Source organism: Hemitrygon akajei, chromosome 10 (assembly GCF_048418815.1).
Source record: "Hemitrygon akajei chromosome 10, sHemAka1.3, whole genome shotgun sequence".
Lineage (NCBI taxonomy): Eukaryota > Metazoa > Chordata > Chondrichthyes > Myliobatiformes > Dasyatidae > Hemitrygon > Hemitrygon akajei.
In genome coordinates, this window is record NC_133133.1 from 26,790,600 (window position 1) to 26,805,676 (window position 15,077).

The following is a 15,077-nucleotide window of genomic DNA, read 5'->3' on the forward strand; positions in this document are numbered from 1 at the left end:
CAGAGTGCAGAGTAATTTTATTTTTGGTTTACATTTGGCTGACAGAATAGAAATGCGCATTACCATACTAATACAAATTTATGCCATTTTAATCATGTATGAAACAAAATGTCATGTGATTACATAAAGAGAGATCCTTGTAGGCTTCTGAAATTTACATTACCTGTCCTTAATGTGTTCTTTAGTCTTTGAAGAGAAGCATCTTGCACTTACCACAGATAGTCAAGATTCTCAATAGGAATATAATTCCATTAAGATTAAAGAAGTAATGCAATGACCTCATTTTGTTTCCCCACCAGAACCTAACAATGTCTTGTTTGGGAATCAAAACCTGCAAATAGGCAATATATATTGACTCTATTGAGTACATTCAAAGGTAACAGAAATGGTTGAGTGAATTGTTAATAATTCAGATGCTTTTATTCAAGAGAAGAGCACTGTACTAGTCAATCTAGATTCCTTCCTCAAATGAAAATCAACAATATGCACCAGGAGCATGACCTAGCAGCATCTAATAGGCGGAATGAATTTCAAGATTTTCTTGATGGAAAACCAACATAGGGTGGTCATTCTCCCCTCAAGCCAGCCCTTCAGATATTGTATGAAATACCCTCAAAGCTTGCCCGTGATATTGAAGATGGTTTTTAGTTGACTTCATTTAATCAATTTTCAATCTGTATGATTATGTAGAATATATTAATAATTGCTTTCTGGTTCCTAAAGCACAATGTATATTGTTAACGTTACAGATTTAGTCTAGCCTTCATCTGCACAGTGAAATCAAGATACTTTCTTTGTGACAGCTAAGAGGTGATTAGGGCCAAATTTTTCATGGGCTTTGATACAGATATCACATTCAACAGGGAGAGAATTTAGCAAATCAACAGTCTCAATCATTATGGTTCTGACATCTATAGCTGATGGAACACCAAATCTAGAAGCTCACAGACAATAATAATTTCTACGTAAAATGGAAAAGGCTCAGTTGCCATGTAATAAATGCAAGTTACAAGAACTGGATGATGACTTTCCGGGCAGCCAGGGAACAAGTTCAGTTATCAGTAAAGGTGTAATTCCAGTCCTGACGGAACAGTCAGGTATATCCTAGACCAGCAACAATCAAATCATTATCCTAATTGAGAAACTGAAACCAATCAACTGCAGTTAAGAATGAGTAAATGGAGTTATCATTTGTTAGAACTATAACGATGCTGAACACAAACTGAGAAATCGCCCCCACTCCAAGGACAGCTAGTTTCTTAACAGCACAAATGCATGGGTTAGCAATTTATGCTCACTTACTACATAGATCTGTAATGTCAATGAAGATTCCCTGACAATGCCATAACCAGCACCAGCAAGGATCAAATGGTGCCTTTTAAAGCATATGCCACAGAATCAGGAAATGTTCATATTTGCAAGAATCCTTATGGAAAAGGATGACATTCTTACAGTAGAAGCTAATTCTAGCAAAGTAACAAATGTATCAGGCTGCATAAATTGAATCAACGTTTGGTGAAGACTACATCAATAGTAACCCACAGGGCATGGCTGGGCACTCTCTAGTTCATCCACAGTTAAAGACATCCAGAAATAACTTCACACCCGAGCTAACAATTCTGGCTTAATATCTATCATCTGGCACATATTGAAAGGCAAGATGAATTTAATTTCATATTGGGTTCACAGGCAACAAATCAGCCTGAAGAGTTAAAGCCCATTGATCTGTATTACAAAAGCTGAGAAAAATACACTAAATCAATAAACTGCACAGTGGAACTGCTAAAGAATTAATCTCAATTTGTAAGAGAATGGAGGCTTTATTCAGAAATTTGAGTTGTCATTCATAACAATTACCAAATGAGACTAGCAAATAACAGCATCTTGATTTATCGAAGATAAACCAGTTCTAGAAGTTTCAGCAATTCAGAAATGTTACTGTTTTGGAACAAGAGGTTTAAGAATAAATGGTCATGGCGGAAAAACCTTGACTTTTTAGTTCTGAGACACGCAAGCATTATCACCCAGGGGCAACAATAATGAATTGTCCTTTTGTCAACCTGGGCTTATTCCTGTGATATAGGAAGCATGTGAAAAAAATGATAATTTAAATACATTTTCATTGGTCAGTGAGTTCTGGACTCTCAACTTCCCACCTCCCCAAAGTATTTCAAATTGCTCTGATACATTATAATTAAACAAAACTGGCAGAAAGAAAAAAATATTGGAAGAAAACTGGTTCTCTTCCACACCAGTCACATATTTATTAAGGCTATATACACAATGTTAAGATTCCTTGGAATCTCCTATGACAGTTACCACTGAGTATCTCAGCATGATTCTATGCACTCAAGTAGTGTCCCAGTTATAAATTGGTCACTTGTTTTTCTTCAGTTCAGAAATGTGCTTGCTACCATAGCAAAGGCACAATATTATGTTTGTGTCTTCTGGTAAAATCTCTTATTATAATGGCTATTTCTTTGAATTTTTTATTCCTTGTTTCAGTTGTGGGGGGCCAGGAGACTGCCCCTTCATCTGCATGGGTGCAGGTGGTGCTCTCTGTAAAGGAGGTGGCCGTATGCCAGGCGCAGTTTGTGGGTACATAGACAGTCCTCTTAAACCCAAGTGTGGATAACCAAGTATCGGGCCAGGGTTTCTTGAAGACAGAAACTGGTTTAAAAGTGGTGTCATTGGATACTGTTGCTGCTGCTGTTGTGCCATCTGGTTGATCTGCTGCTGCCGTCGGCTCATTAATATCTGTTGCACTGAACGTATTAGCTGTGAATGGAAACGAGAAATGAAAATGAAAATTGCATGCAGGATCCAGACTACAGATGGGATGCTAAACGTCTCTGAAAGGGCATCCCTCAAATCCAAACATAAATGTTTGAAAATCCCAATTTTCAATGCTACCTGTCCATATACTGTAAGAGTAACTATCATTAGATTCATTTCAGTGTTGAATATGAGACCAAGAGAATTGTTAGTTATAAATGTAAGTATTTGTAATGCTAGTAAAAGGCAGCTTAGAAATCAAGATACTTTGCTTCTCATCCCCACTTTGCATAGCTTGTTTTGTTTTAAGGAGGTATTGTGAGGAAAGACTCAATGACTTTAAATCTTTCTTGTAGCAACCTTGATTCTGAATCAGCAATAAAAACGGCAGTCTTGCCTCCTGCACAGACAAATTAAAAAATTTGCTTTTTAGAAGGTAACTTTTCAGGTCTATTCTCAGATAAATGAAAATAAAATGGATGTTCTGTGCAATAGTAGCTCCTATTTTTACTGCAAGTGAGAATCTGAAAAGTACTATAGCTTTCTTTGGCTGCTCAATAATACCAGCCCTTCTAAGGCAACAAAAACCGATTCAAAGTGATTTTACATGTAACACCGCTAAAACAGATAATAGTCCAGCTGTGAGCGTGAAGTACCCGATTCTTAAATAATGAAAGCTGAAGGATTTAATTTAGTTGAATGTGGAAGTTTATTTACTTCAGATTGAAGATAATAAAAAGTATGAATGTAAAATTACAGAAATGTTCAAAACCTTTACACATTAGTAATAATTCTTATTGAAATGAAGCATATTCAAGATGAACTGCAGCTATAGAATGTCACCTTTCTTTAACAATGTTTCCTCATCAATACAGATATTAAGAAAGAATTAAACTAACCATTGGGAACACAAATTTTAATGAACACCTTTCCAAATGAGAAATCGACAAGACTGGATATAGCAAAACACAAATCATATGTCGTTGGGAAAATAAAGACTGACAATACTTATCCCATGAACTTGAATGCTTATTCATTACAAACAGGTTTCAATAACCAAAAGATCTTACCAGCTGCTGCTTTGAAAGGATATCATTGTACATAGCTTCTCGACGTTTTATTTCCAACTCTTGGGTTGCTTGCTTTGTGAGTGACACTGCTTGAACCTGTTCTTCAGTCAGGTTGGGATTCTCCTTCCACTAAAAAAAAAGGAACAGCTGTTAAAAATACTACAAACCTGGACTAGAGGAGCTAACAAAAAACACTAACAGTGCACTGTATATGACTAAAACATCTTGTGGCACAGTTCCCTTAAATAGCTCATGAAAATTCGGCCCTAAAGCAAATTTGTGAACAATTTTCATGTCCAACAAACATAACATAGAGCAAGACAAAAACACTTATAAACACAAGAAAGCTTGCAGATGCTTGAAATCTAAAGCAATAATGTATTCTTTAGGGTTGAGAAGGAAGGGAGAAGATGCCAGAATAAAAAGGTGGGAGGAGGGGAAACAGGCTAGCTTTAAGGTGATAGATGTAGCCAGGTCAAGGGCTGGAGAAAAAAGAATCTGATAGGAGAGGAGAGTGGACAATAGAAAACAGGGAAGGAGAATGTGACCCAGGGTAAGTAATAGGTAAGTAAGAATAAAAAGGCCAGAGTGGGAACAAGAGGAGGGAGCAGGAAATTTGCTTACTGTAAGGAGAAATCAGTATTTATATCATCAGGTTGGAGGGTACCCAGACTTAATACAAGGTGTTGCTCCTCCATCCTGAGAGTGGCCTCATCTTGGCACAAGAGGAGGCCTTGGACTGACGTGACAGAATGGGTATGGGAATCGGAATTAAAATGTTTGGCCAACAGAAGTCTTACTTGTGGCAGATGATACAGAGGGCCTCGACAAGCGATCCACCATTTTATGACGAGTCTCATCAATTTACAGGAGGCCACACCGGGAGCACTGGACACAATAGATGATCCGGGCAGATTTGCAGGTGAAGTGTTGCCTCACCTGTAAGGACTGTTTGGGGTCCTGAATGGAGATGAGGGAGGAGGTGTATGGGCAGGTGCAGCAATTAGGCCACTTGCAGGGTAAGTGTCTAGAGGGAGGTTAGTAGGGAGGGATGAATGAACGAAGGAATTCTGGGGGGCGAGTGAGCCCTGCGGAAAGTGAGGGGTGAGGGGGACAAATTAATTTAGTCAGAGGGTGGTAAATCTGTGGAATTTGTTGCCATGAGCGGCTGTGGAGGTCAAACCATTGGGTGTATTTAAGGCAGAGATAGATAGGTTCTTGATTAGTCAGGGCATCAAAGGGTATGGGGAGAAGGCAGGGGAGTGGGGATGACTGGAAGAATTGATCAGCCTATGACTGGCAGAGCAGACTTGATGGGCTGAATGGCTTACTTCTGCTCTTATACCTTATGGTCTTATAAAGATACGTTTAGTGGTAGGATCTCTTTGGAGATGGCATACATTGCAGAGAATAATGTGCTGGATGCAGAGGCTGATGGGACGGTAGGTAAGGACAAGAGGGCCAATATCACTATCATGGCAGCAGGAAGATGGGGTGCACGCGGATGTACGGGAAATGGAGTAGATGCGAGTAAGGGCAGCATCGATCATAGAGGGTGAGAAGAGGTATAGTCAAGATAACCGTGGGAATCAGATTTATAAAAGATGTTGGTTGACAGTTTGTCTCCAGAGAAGCTAGACTGGACTGCCAACACAGATGCCTTGTGCAGGAAGGCACAGAGTCGACTGTACTTCCTAAGAAGGTTGGCGTCATTCAATGTCTGTAGTGAGATGCTGAAGATGTTCTATAGGTCAGTTGTGGAGAGCGCCCTCTTCTTTGTGGTGGCGTGTTGGGGAGGAAGCATTAAGAAGAGGGACGCCTCACGTCTTAATAAGCTGGTAAGGAAGGCGGGCTCTGTCGTGGGCAAAGTACTGGAGGGTTTAACATCGGTAGCTGAACGAAGGGCGCTGAGTAGGTTACGGTCAATTATGGATAACTCTGAACATCCTCTACATAGCACCATCCAGAGACAGAGAAGCAGTTTCAGCGACAGGTTACTATCGATGCAATGCTCCTCAGACAGGATGAAGAGGTCAATACTCCCCAATGCCATTAGGCTTTACAATTCTACCGCCAGGACTTAAGAACTTTTTAAAAGCTATTATTAATGCTTTTTGAGATAGTGATTTAGATGCATATCATATTTTTTACTGAGTTAAGTATTGTATGTAATTAGTTTTGCTACAACAAGTGTATGGGACATTGGAAAAAAAGTTGAATTTCCCCATGGGGATGAATAAAGTATCTATCTATCTATCTAGCACAAATTCAGAATCTGCTAACCAACAAAAAACAGAGTCCAGATAAAGGTTAGTAACTAGCTAGTGAAGTGGCAGAGGGCTTGGTGTTCGGCCTCAACAATTTACAACCATTTCATCTAAGTCATTAATATTGTTAAGGGTATTGCAGTTACATTTGCTGACGATACAAAGGAGGTTGCGATGACTTTTTGAAGAGGCAGGTTAGTAAGTGAATTAAATATGCCAGATGGAGTACGATATGGGAAATGCAAAGAAAAACAAAATGGATCCAGATGTGTTTATTTATGCATGCACATCGTGTTGGCCTTACTGCAAAGCAGATTAGTATGGAGGCGAGGATGTTTGACTATTACTAAAAAGATAGTCAGTGAGACCATGCATACAGAACTCTGAACATTATTGGTTCTTCCTACCCTCTCCATTTTTTCTTTAAAAGGATATACAGTGGATTCTGGTTAATTGGGGCATTGTTTAATTGAGGCAGCTGTTTATTTGGGACAATTCTTAAAAAACAGAAACTATATTGTTTAAACAGCTGGGGTTCCCTTAGTTTATTTGGGGCACTATACCACTTAATTGGAGCAGGAGACTGTTGCTGAACAGTTTCTAACTAGCGTGCACTTGTGTGGCTGTTAGACCCTACACCATTCTTAAAGTAATCGTGTGTGCTCGTGTTCAAAAGGCAGTGATTTTTGTCACTGATAGTTGGTGAGAAATAAAAAAATAAGACAATTCAGAACTGTTTGCTCACTGTGGTTTCAAGCAGTCAGGCTTGGAGATGCCAGAAAAGGCCGTTAGACATTATGGAGCAAACCGTTTTTAAACAGCGTCAGTTGTGTGTGCTTGTACTATGTTATCCATTTTGGGGCTGGATGCCGATTCAAAAAGCAGCGATTTTTGATTTTGTTTTTTAATTTTAAATTTATGCAGGAAGGCAATGGAATTAGTCTATTATCTGCATCAGGTGACTGTGCTGATTTTGTTCATTCACAGTCGATCAAAACAATACGGCAGTGATGAATTCTGTCATAATTACTGGAACTAAAACATTTTTATAAAATTGTAGTTGTATTGGCAGTGTTCTAGTTAGTTCTTTATTTCATTTAAATGCATAATTTGTTACTCAGTTAAACAGTAGTTAGTCTTTGTTATGGGTTTTAACAAGTTCCACGAAACTTTGGCTAATAGGGGCAGCCGCTCAATTGGGCCCAGTGCGCTCCAGTTAAACAGAATCCACTGCACTTGCATTAGAAAATGCCAGGCATGCATGTCCTAAACTCACTGGTGTTTCAGAGAATCAAAGGTGATCCTACAAAATATAATGAATTCTGATGACAGAATATTTCCATTGCAGAGTAAATGCTGAACTAGGGGACATGACCTCACGTTAAACTGAAGACAAAGATGAGGAAGACATCTTTTTCAGAGGGTTGTGTGACTCTTTGGAATTCTAACCATGTGAATCAGTCAAAGTATTCAAAGCTACGATAGACCCAATTTTCCTCTATAGGGGAATTGGAGTAAGCAGATAAATATAGTGAGGTCAAAAATCAGATCAGCCATGATACTGTTGAATAGCAGAACTGGTTCAAAGGCAGAGACTAATCTTGGCTCCATTATCTTATGTTCTAGAAGAATCACAACCATTTAGAAGCACAAATATGGCCACATTAATATTTGCAATAGTTCTTCATATCTACTTGAGGTGAATATTAGTAGGGAACATATTTTTGTCTGCTCTCAATAAACTTAGGTTTGCAAAGAACACACTTGACTACATTGAGGCAAAATCATTTTTCATGCTCTGTGCAGATAGTTTCAAAGGCATATACAGGATTACTTCTATTTGTAAACACAGTTAAGTAACTTCTTTACCATCTGAAGCCATCTGGCCTTCAAAAGGTAAGGAGGAAATCATGGAGGGATTGTCTACTGAGTCTCTGTGGGTGGAAGTTAGGAACAGGAAGGGGTAAAAAAAACTCTACTGGGTGTTTTTTTTAAATAGACCACCCAATAGTAACAGGGATATCGAGGAGCAGATAGGGAGACAGATTCTGGAAAGGTGTTATAGTAACAGGATTGTCATGGTGGGAGATTTTAATCTCACAAATACTGATTGGTTTCTCCCTAGAGCAAGGGGTTTAGATAGGGTGGAGTTTGTTAGGTGTGTTCAGCAAAGTTTCTTGACACAATATGTAGATAAGTCTACAAGAGGAGAGGCTGTACTTGATCTGGTATTGGGAAATGAACCTGGTCAGGTGTCAGATCTCTCAGTAGGAGAGCATTTTGGAGATAATGATCACAATTTTATCTCCTTTACCATAACATTCGAGAGGGATAGGAACAGACAAGTTAGGAAAGCGTTTAATTGGAGTAAGGGGAAATACGAGGCTATCAGGCAGGAACTTGGAAACACAGATTGGAAACAGATGTTCTCAGGGAAATGTATGGCAGAAATGAGGTAAATGTTCAGGGGATATTTGCGTGGTGTTCTGCATAGGTACATTCCAATGAGACAGGGAGAGGATGGTTAGGTACAGGAACCGTGGTGTACAAAGGCTATTGTAAATCTAGTCAAGAAGTAAAGAAAAGCTTACGAAAAGGTTCAATAAACTAGGTAATGATAGAGATCTAGAAGATTATAAGGCTAGCACAGGATTAAAGAAAACCCCAAAGCATTCTACAAGTACATGAAGAGCAAGAGGATAAGATGTGAAAGAATAGGACCAATCAAGTGTGACAGTGGAAAAGTGTGTATGGAACTGGAGGAGATAGCAGAGGTACTTAATGAGTACTTTGCTTCAGTATTCACTACAGAAAAGGATCTTGGTGATTGTAATACAGCAGACCGAAAAGCTTGAGCATTCAGATATTAAGAAAGAGGATGTGCTGCTGCTTGTGGAAAGCATCAAGTCGGATAAGTAACCGGGACTGGACGAAATGTACCCCAGGCTACTGTGGGAGGCGAGGTTCTGGAGGATTGAAGAGTTGCAGATGTTGTTCCCTTATTCAAGAAAGGGAGTAAAGATAGCCCAGGAAATTATAGTCTAGTGAGTCTTACCTCAGTGGTGGGTAAGGTGATGGAGAAGATCCTGAGAGGCAGGACTTATGAACATTTGGAGAGGCATAATATGATTAGGAATAGTCAGCATTGCTTTGTCCAGGCAGGTCGTGCTTTATGAGCCTGATTTTGAGAATGTGGCTAAACACATTGATGAAGATAGAGCAGTAGATGTAGTGTATATGGATTTCAGGAAGGCATTTGATATAAAGTACCCCATGCAAGACTTATTGAGGAAGTAAAGAGGCATGGGATCCAAGGGGACGTTGCTTTGTGGATCAAGAATTGGCTTGCTCACAGAAGGCAAAGAGAGGTTGTAGATGGGTCATATTCTGCTGCAGGTCTGTGACCTGTGGTGTGCCTCAGGGATCTGTTCTGGGACCCTTACTCTTTGTGATTTTTATAAATGATCTGGATGAGGAAGTGGAGGGATGGGTTAGTAAACTTGCTGATGACACAAAGGTTGGGGGTGCTGTGGATAGTGTGGAGGGCTGTCAGAGGTTACAGCGGAGCATTGATAGGATGCAAAACTGGGAAGTGGCAGATGGAGTTCAACCCAAATAAGCGTGAGGTGGTTCATTTTGGTAGGTCAAATATGAAGGCAGAATTTAGTATTAATGGTAAGACTTTGGCAATGTGGAGGATCATAGAGATCTTGGGGTCTGAGTCCATAGGACGCACAAAGCCGCTATGCAGGTTGACTCTGTGGTTAAGAAGGCATACGGTGCACTAGCCTTCATCAACCATGGGATTGAGTTTAGGAGCCAAGAGGTAATGTTGCAGTTATATAGGAGCCCATTTGGAGTACTGTGCTCAGTTCTGGTCGCTTCACTACAGGAAGGATGTGGAAACCATAGAAAGGGTGCAGAGGAGACTTACAAGGATGTTGCCTGGTTTGGGGAGCATGCTTTATGAGAACAGGTTGAATGAACTTGGCATTTTCTCCTTGGAGCGATAGAGGATGACAGGTGACCTGATATAGGTGTATAAGATGATGAGAGGCATTGATTGTGGGGATAGTCAGAGGCTTTTTCCCAGGACTGAAATGGCTAACACAAGAGGGCACAGTTTTAAGGTGCTTGGAAATATGTACAGAGGAGATGTCAGGGTTAAGTTTTTTTTTTATTAACGCAGAGAGTGGTGAGTGCATGGAATGGGCTGCCGGCAATGGTGGTGAAGGCGGATACGATAGGGTCTTTTAAGAGACTCCTGGAGAGGTACATGGAGTTTAGAAAAACAGAGGGCTATGGGTAACTTTAGGTAATTTCTAAAGTAAGTAGTATTTTGCACAGCATTGTGGGCCAAAGGTCCTGTATTGTGCTGTAAGTTTTGTATATTTCTATGTAATAACAAGATTTAAAAGATTAAATTATGAAGGGACTTTGCATAAACCAGGTGAATATTCTTCCAAATTTGTGGACTGATCTAATTTCAAAAATGGATTTTAGAAAGATCTTTGTTAGCAGGGGGTATGCAAGTTAAGATAAAAGAAAGCCAGGGATAGCTGACATTTCAGGTCAGGACACTGCCTCAGAATTGAGAGTATAGTGGGAAGATAGCCAGTATAAGGAGGAAAGAAGATAGGAGCTGGTAGGTGATAACTGGAATCAGGAGAGGTGGAAGAAGCAGCCAGGTGTGGGAAGGACGAGCTAAATTGATATGGAATGAAAAAACACATACTTGAAATTATATAACAATCTATTTCTTAACTCTCACAATGAACTGCCAGTGTTCACTGCTCCATGTTGATTTTCCAAGCGGCATATTGAGTCAGTGTAATACTCCGTAGAAAGTCAAGGCCCCAAGTTAAATGTTACTAAATACTGGGCATTATTACATTGTCATTAAATATTTTCCAAATCTTGAGCTAGATGTTCTAAAGCATTTATTATGAGAAAATTCAATAGGCATCACTTCTGAAACTTTGACCAATGCACAGCTATACACCACTGTATGACCAAGGAGTTACTTAACTGTGTTTACAAATAGAAGTAATTCTGTATATGCCTTTGATAGCAAGAAGAAATCTAATGCTATAAGAAGACCGCCTACTTTAACAACAGGATATAAAGATTTTGAGATAAGTACTGGAATTTCTTACCACTTGTGCAATGAGGTCCTCAAGAGCCTCTGCTCTCACACCTGCTATACTAGAACTGGCTTCAACTACCTTCTCTCTGCCTTGGTTGATAAGATCCTTAAAGGACAAAAATAGGAGTGAAATGGAATGAATTCAAATTCACAACTGCATTAAATAAAATTACTTAATATTTTCACTTGATACAGAACAATTCAACACAGAAAAATTCGGACCAATCTATATAATTGTGATATTCATCTATTGAACCAAATTATTAAAAGAACACATATTTTCACAATTCTAGAAGATATTCTCATATACTGTTGATCAATACACGTTTGACAAGCATTGCAAACAGTAGTTTATTCTGATCCTACAACTGTGATATCATGCAAATTAGTCATATCCAACAGTGCAGAACTACAACAATATGATTAACTTCTGATTTTGGAACAGAAAAAATAAATCAGGAATTCTGCTTCTAATCAAGAATATGCAGGTCCAACAGCCACATCTTAGCAACCCAACACCATTTGCCAAACTCTGAAATGTTTGGATGAAGGCAAAATGTGATTTAAAAATTGAATGCTGCACTAAATTTAAAAACATTTGACTCCAGAACAAGTCCTCTTTCAAGCCAAATACTTGCCATCATACAGAAAGCAGCAATTCCGTTAATAGCTGAAGTATACTACAATGAAAAGTCTGTAAAAAAAAAGCATCTTCCTACTTAGAATTTATTAACATAGAGCATCCTCTTATAGAGCACTTTTTAAGTTAATCATATATACACAGTACTTTGAACCTCACATAATCACCCAATTAAGGTACTGGGAATACTAGTTACACGTGGATCAGATTACCTACCTCCAGCTGTTGATTACTCATTGCGGATAAAGTTGCTATGTTGAAAGGAAAATGTGTAGCTTGCAAGCTGAAATTGGCACCAGGGAAATTAGTCCCAGTTGCGATATTAGTTCGTAAGGAGAGACCCTAGAAGTAAGGAAAGAGAGAAAACCGAATTTATCATTCTGAAGCTGGTGAGAAATATGAAACTCCGAAGGCACCAATTCCATCTTAAGTCATTTGGTAACTCTACAAAGCCCAGCATTTCCATATGCCATCTGCAAAGAAAGGGAAATTAGAGTTACCCAAATATACTTCCTTCCCAATTTTTATTTTAGGCCATCCTAACAATAGCAATATAAAAAAAAAGGTAAGCCCAATAAACAGCTTTTGGCTATTTCTTTCTAATTACTCCACCATCTTTATGCAGCATAATTCCTGTAAATGAATTTATCAGAAAACACCTGATTTGATGAGAGTGAAATCAGTCTACTTACATTTACTCATAGGCTAGAAATTTATGAATAATATTGACTGTTTCTTCAAAGGAAATTAAATTCCAAATTTGCTATGCAATCATTACAATTGTAGAATGACAGAAAAACCTTACATATTAGGAACTCAACCAGTACTCATTCTGAATACTTACTCTTCTGACAGAATTTGTGGGCAACCATCATATTTAACAGTCATGGAGGTAGATCGGCAAACATTTCATTGTCCCAAAATTTAGCACCCTACCCAAACATTAATTCAATTTCTCCTTTTCTGGGCTACTTCCTATTTTGAGTGGGCTTATCTACAAGGTATATTTTAAAACTGATTTCACATTATGCAGGTAATTGTTAAGTACCAGAAACAAAAATGTTTGCTATAATTTTTTAAAAAGATGCCTCCATCAATAAAATGCAAATTCTTCATCACAAAACAATTACATTTGGCATTGGAATTCAAATATTAAAATTTAAAATTTGACCAGAATTATTTAACCATCATAGTATTGCTATATTTGTCTATATGGCTAATTTTTCCATGGCTTGATAACCTCCAAGAAGCGGATTTTTAAGGAAGATAATTCATGAGCAATTTGGTCTATTTTGGAAATTCATATCTACATGTTTGCTACAGAATTATTATTTTAGACCAAATCAGTATGTGTCTCTGGAAATTTATGCTTCTTTGATGTAATTGCTTAGATAATCTACAAGATACTTACCTTCTTTTCTGCTTCATATTCAGCCCATGCTGCTTTACGGTCCTCCTCACTCAGTTCTTCCTCCTCCTTGTGGTCCAGAAGTGAGTCATGTTCATGATAACCCACAAGGTAGTCTTTCCTATTTTGAAGTATTTCTGCCAAAATATGATCCTTTGAAAAAAATAAAGGCAATTAATAATTTTACAGACTGGGCTATTTCCTGGACACTTACAAAACCATTTGAAAGAGAACAACAAAATTCTCCAATAACATTATAATTGCTAAATGCAAGAATACTGCAGATGTTAGAATTTTAAAGTAGATAGGCTGAATATGCTCAGGTCAGGTAGAATCTACATTTAGTGACTGAATGGAGATGGCATTAGTAGACCAAAAAGAAGACATGGAGGAAGGGCAAGTAGAAAACAAATGAGCACATGAATTAGTCAGCAAAAATGTGAGGGGAAAAAATACTGGAGATGCTCAAAGGCCGGAAATGCTGATTTCTGAAATAATTTAGCTCCATGTCAATTTCTGAAGACACTAAAGACCTAATGGTCCTGTTCCTTGTGCTTGCATTGAGCTTTGAGGCTGAGGATGGAAATCGTAAAGAGGTGGAAGTGAGTTAAAGAATTATAGCAAGGGAAAACTAGAAATTTGGGGTAAAAATTGAAATTGAGTAGAACTGTTTTGCAAAGTAGTTACCCACTGTCAAATATTCAGTCATGATCCAGTTTCTCCCAAAATTAATCTGAAACACTGGGGGCAGTTAAAGTTCACTTCCACAACCTGAATCCTACCTAAAATCTCTACATACATTGCAGTTGGTGACCGCTGGCATGTTGTTTCAGCAGTTAAACTTAATTTAGTCCAAATTAAGACTGTTTGCTAAATTATCAGGAAAATCAAAATTGCCATCGATGAAAATAAATGCATTAATGTACATTGAGCAGTTTTTTGTTTCCTTCATTAAAACTTAAATGAACCTGTCAAAATTCATAAAAAGAAACACTGAGATCCAAACAATTAGCACAAACATATTTTGAACAGAATAATAATTTTTCTCTATAATAGAGGACTAGGACAGCATATAGAGGGAAAGTAAATTTGATTCAGGGACTAGAATTGCAAAATCACTAGGAAAGATACAGAACAATTGGACACTATCTTTCTTAGTGTTTGACAGATTGCAAAGTTGCCAGTAAGGCTCTGCCTCAAAGTTTCAAGGCCATTGGTTCCCCAAAATTTTTACATGCCTCTGATAGTCAGACATTTAAAAATACTACAATGCAATGTACATAATTCTTAAAAATATTCAAAATATTAATTAAAATGATTAATATAAAAAGTAAAATGAATAAATTTCGTTATTTACTGGCCAAGAATGCACAGGGAAACAAATGTAATTTCTTATTTCTAGCAGGTCTGACCAGCGTAGGATCAAAGAGGTGCTGGTAAATCCTAGCAACAATGAGTTCAACTTTTGCATTATAACTGGACCCAGTGACGTAGCAGTGACAGCTGTGTTTAGGCTGGGTCTTGCCAGTGAGGAAACATCTGAAAGCTGGCAGTTCTGTCCAATATCCAGCTGTTTAGTTGAAAGGATTAAACAAAAGATGCATTGATTCATTAAGCAAAATGAGCAAAGGCATGGCAGAATTTCAATCAAGTCATCCATTGCACCTGAAAAGCTTAGAATCTTTGAAGATAAAATGCCAGCAGTGGAGATCATAAATGATGCAACTGTCTAAAGACCAGGTAGTCACATCCTGTCAATAACCAGCCTCAG

At 38.3% G+C, this 15,077-nt stretch overlaps 1 protein-coding gene across 7 annotated transcripts in view; it reads right to left on the bottom strand.

Moving 5' to 3' along the window:
- Positions 1 to 15,077, bottom strand: part of atrx (ATRX chromatin remodeler) — a 196,316-nt gene continuing 181,239 nt past the window's right edge. For all 7 annotated transcript variants that reach the window (XM_073057943.1, XM_073057939.1, XM_073057942.1 and 4 more), the window contains 5 exons: positions 13,310 to 13,459; positions 12,115 to 12,240; positions 11,269 to 11,364; positions 3,846 to 3,974; positions 1 to 2,778 (listed from right to left, as the gene is read on the bottom strand). In XM_073057943.1, the coding sequence (XP_072914044.1) occupies positions 2,473 to 2,778; positions 3,846 to 3,974; positions 11,269 to 11,364; positions 12,115 to 12,240; positions 13,310 to 13,459 (807 nt within the window). In that variant the 3' untranslated portion in view covers positions 1 to 2,472. The remainder of the gene's footprint in view (positions 2,779 to 3,845; positions 3,975 to 11,268; positions 11,365 to 12,114; positions 12,241 to 13,309; positions 13,460 to 15,077) is intronic.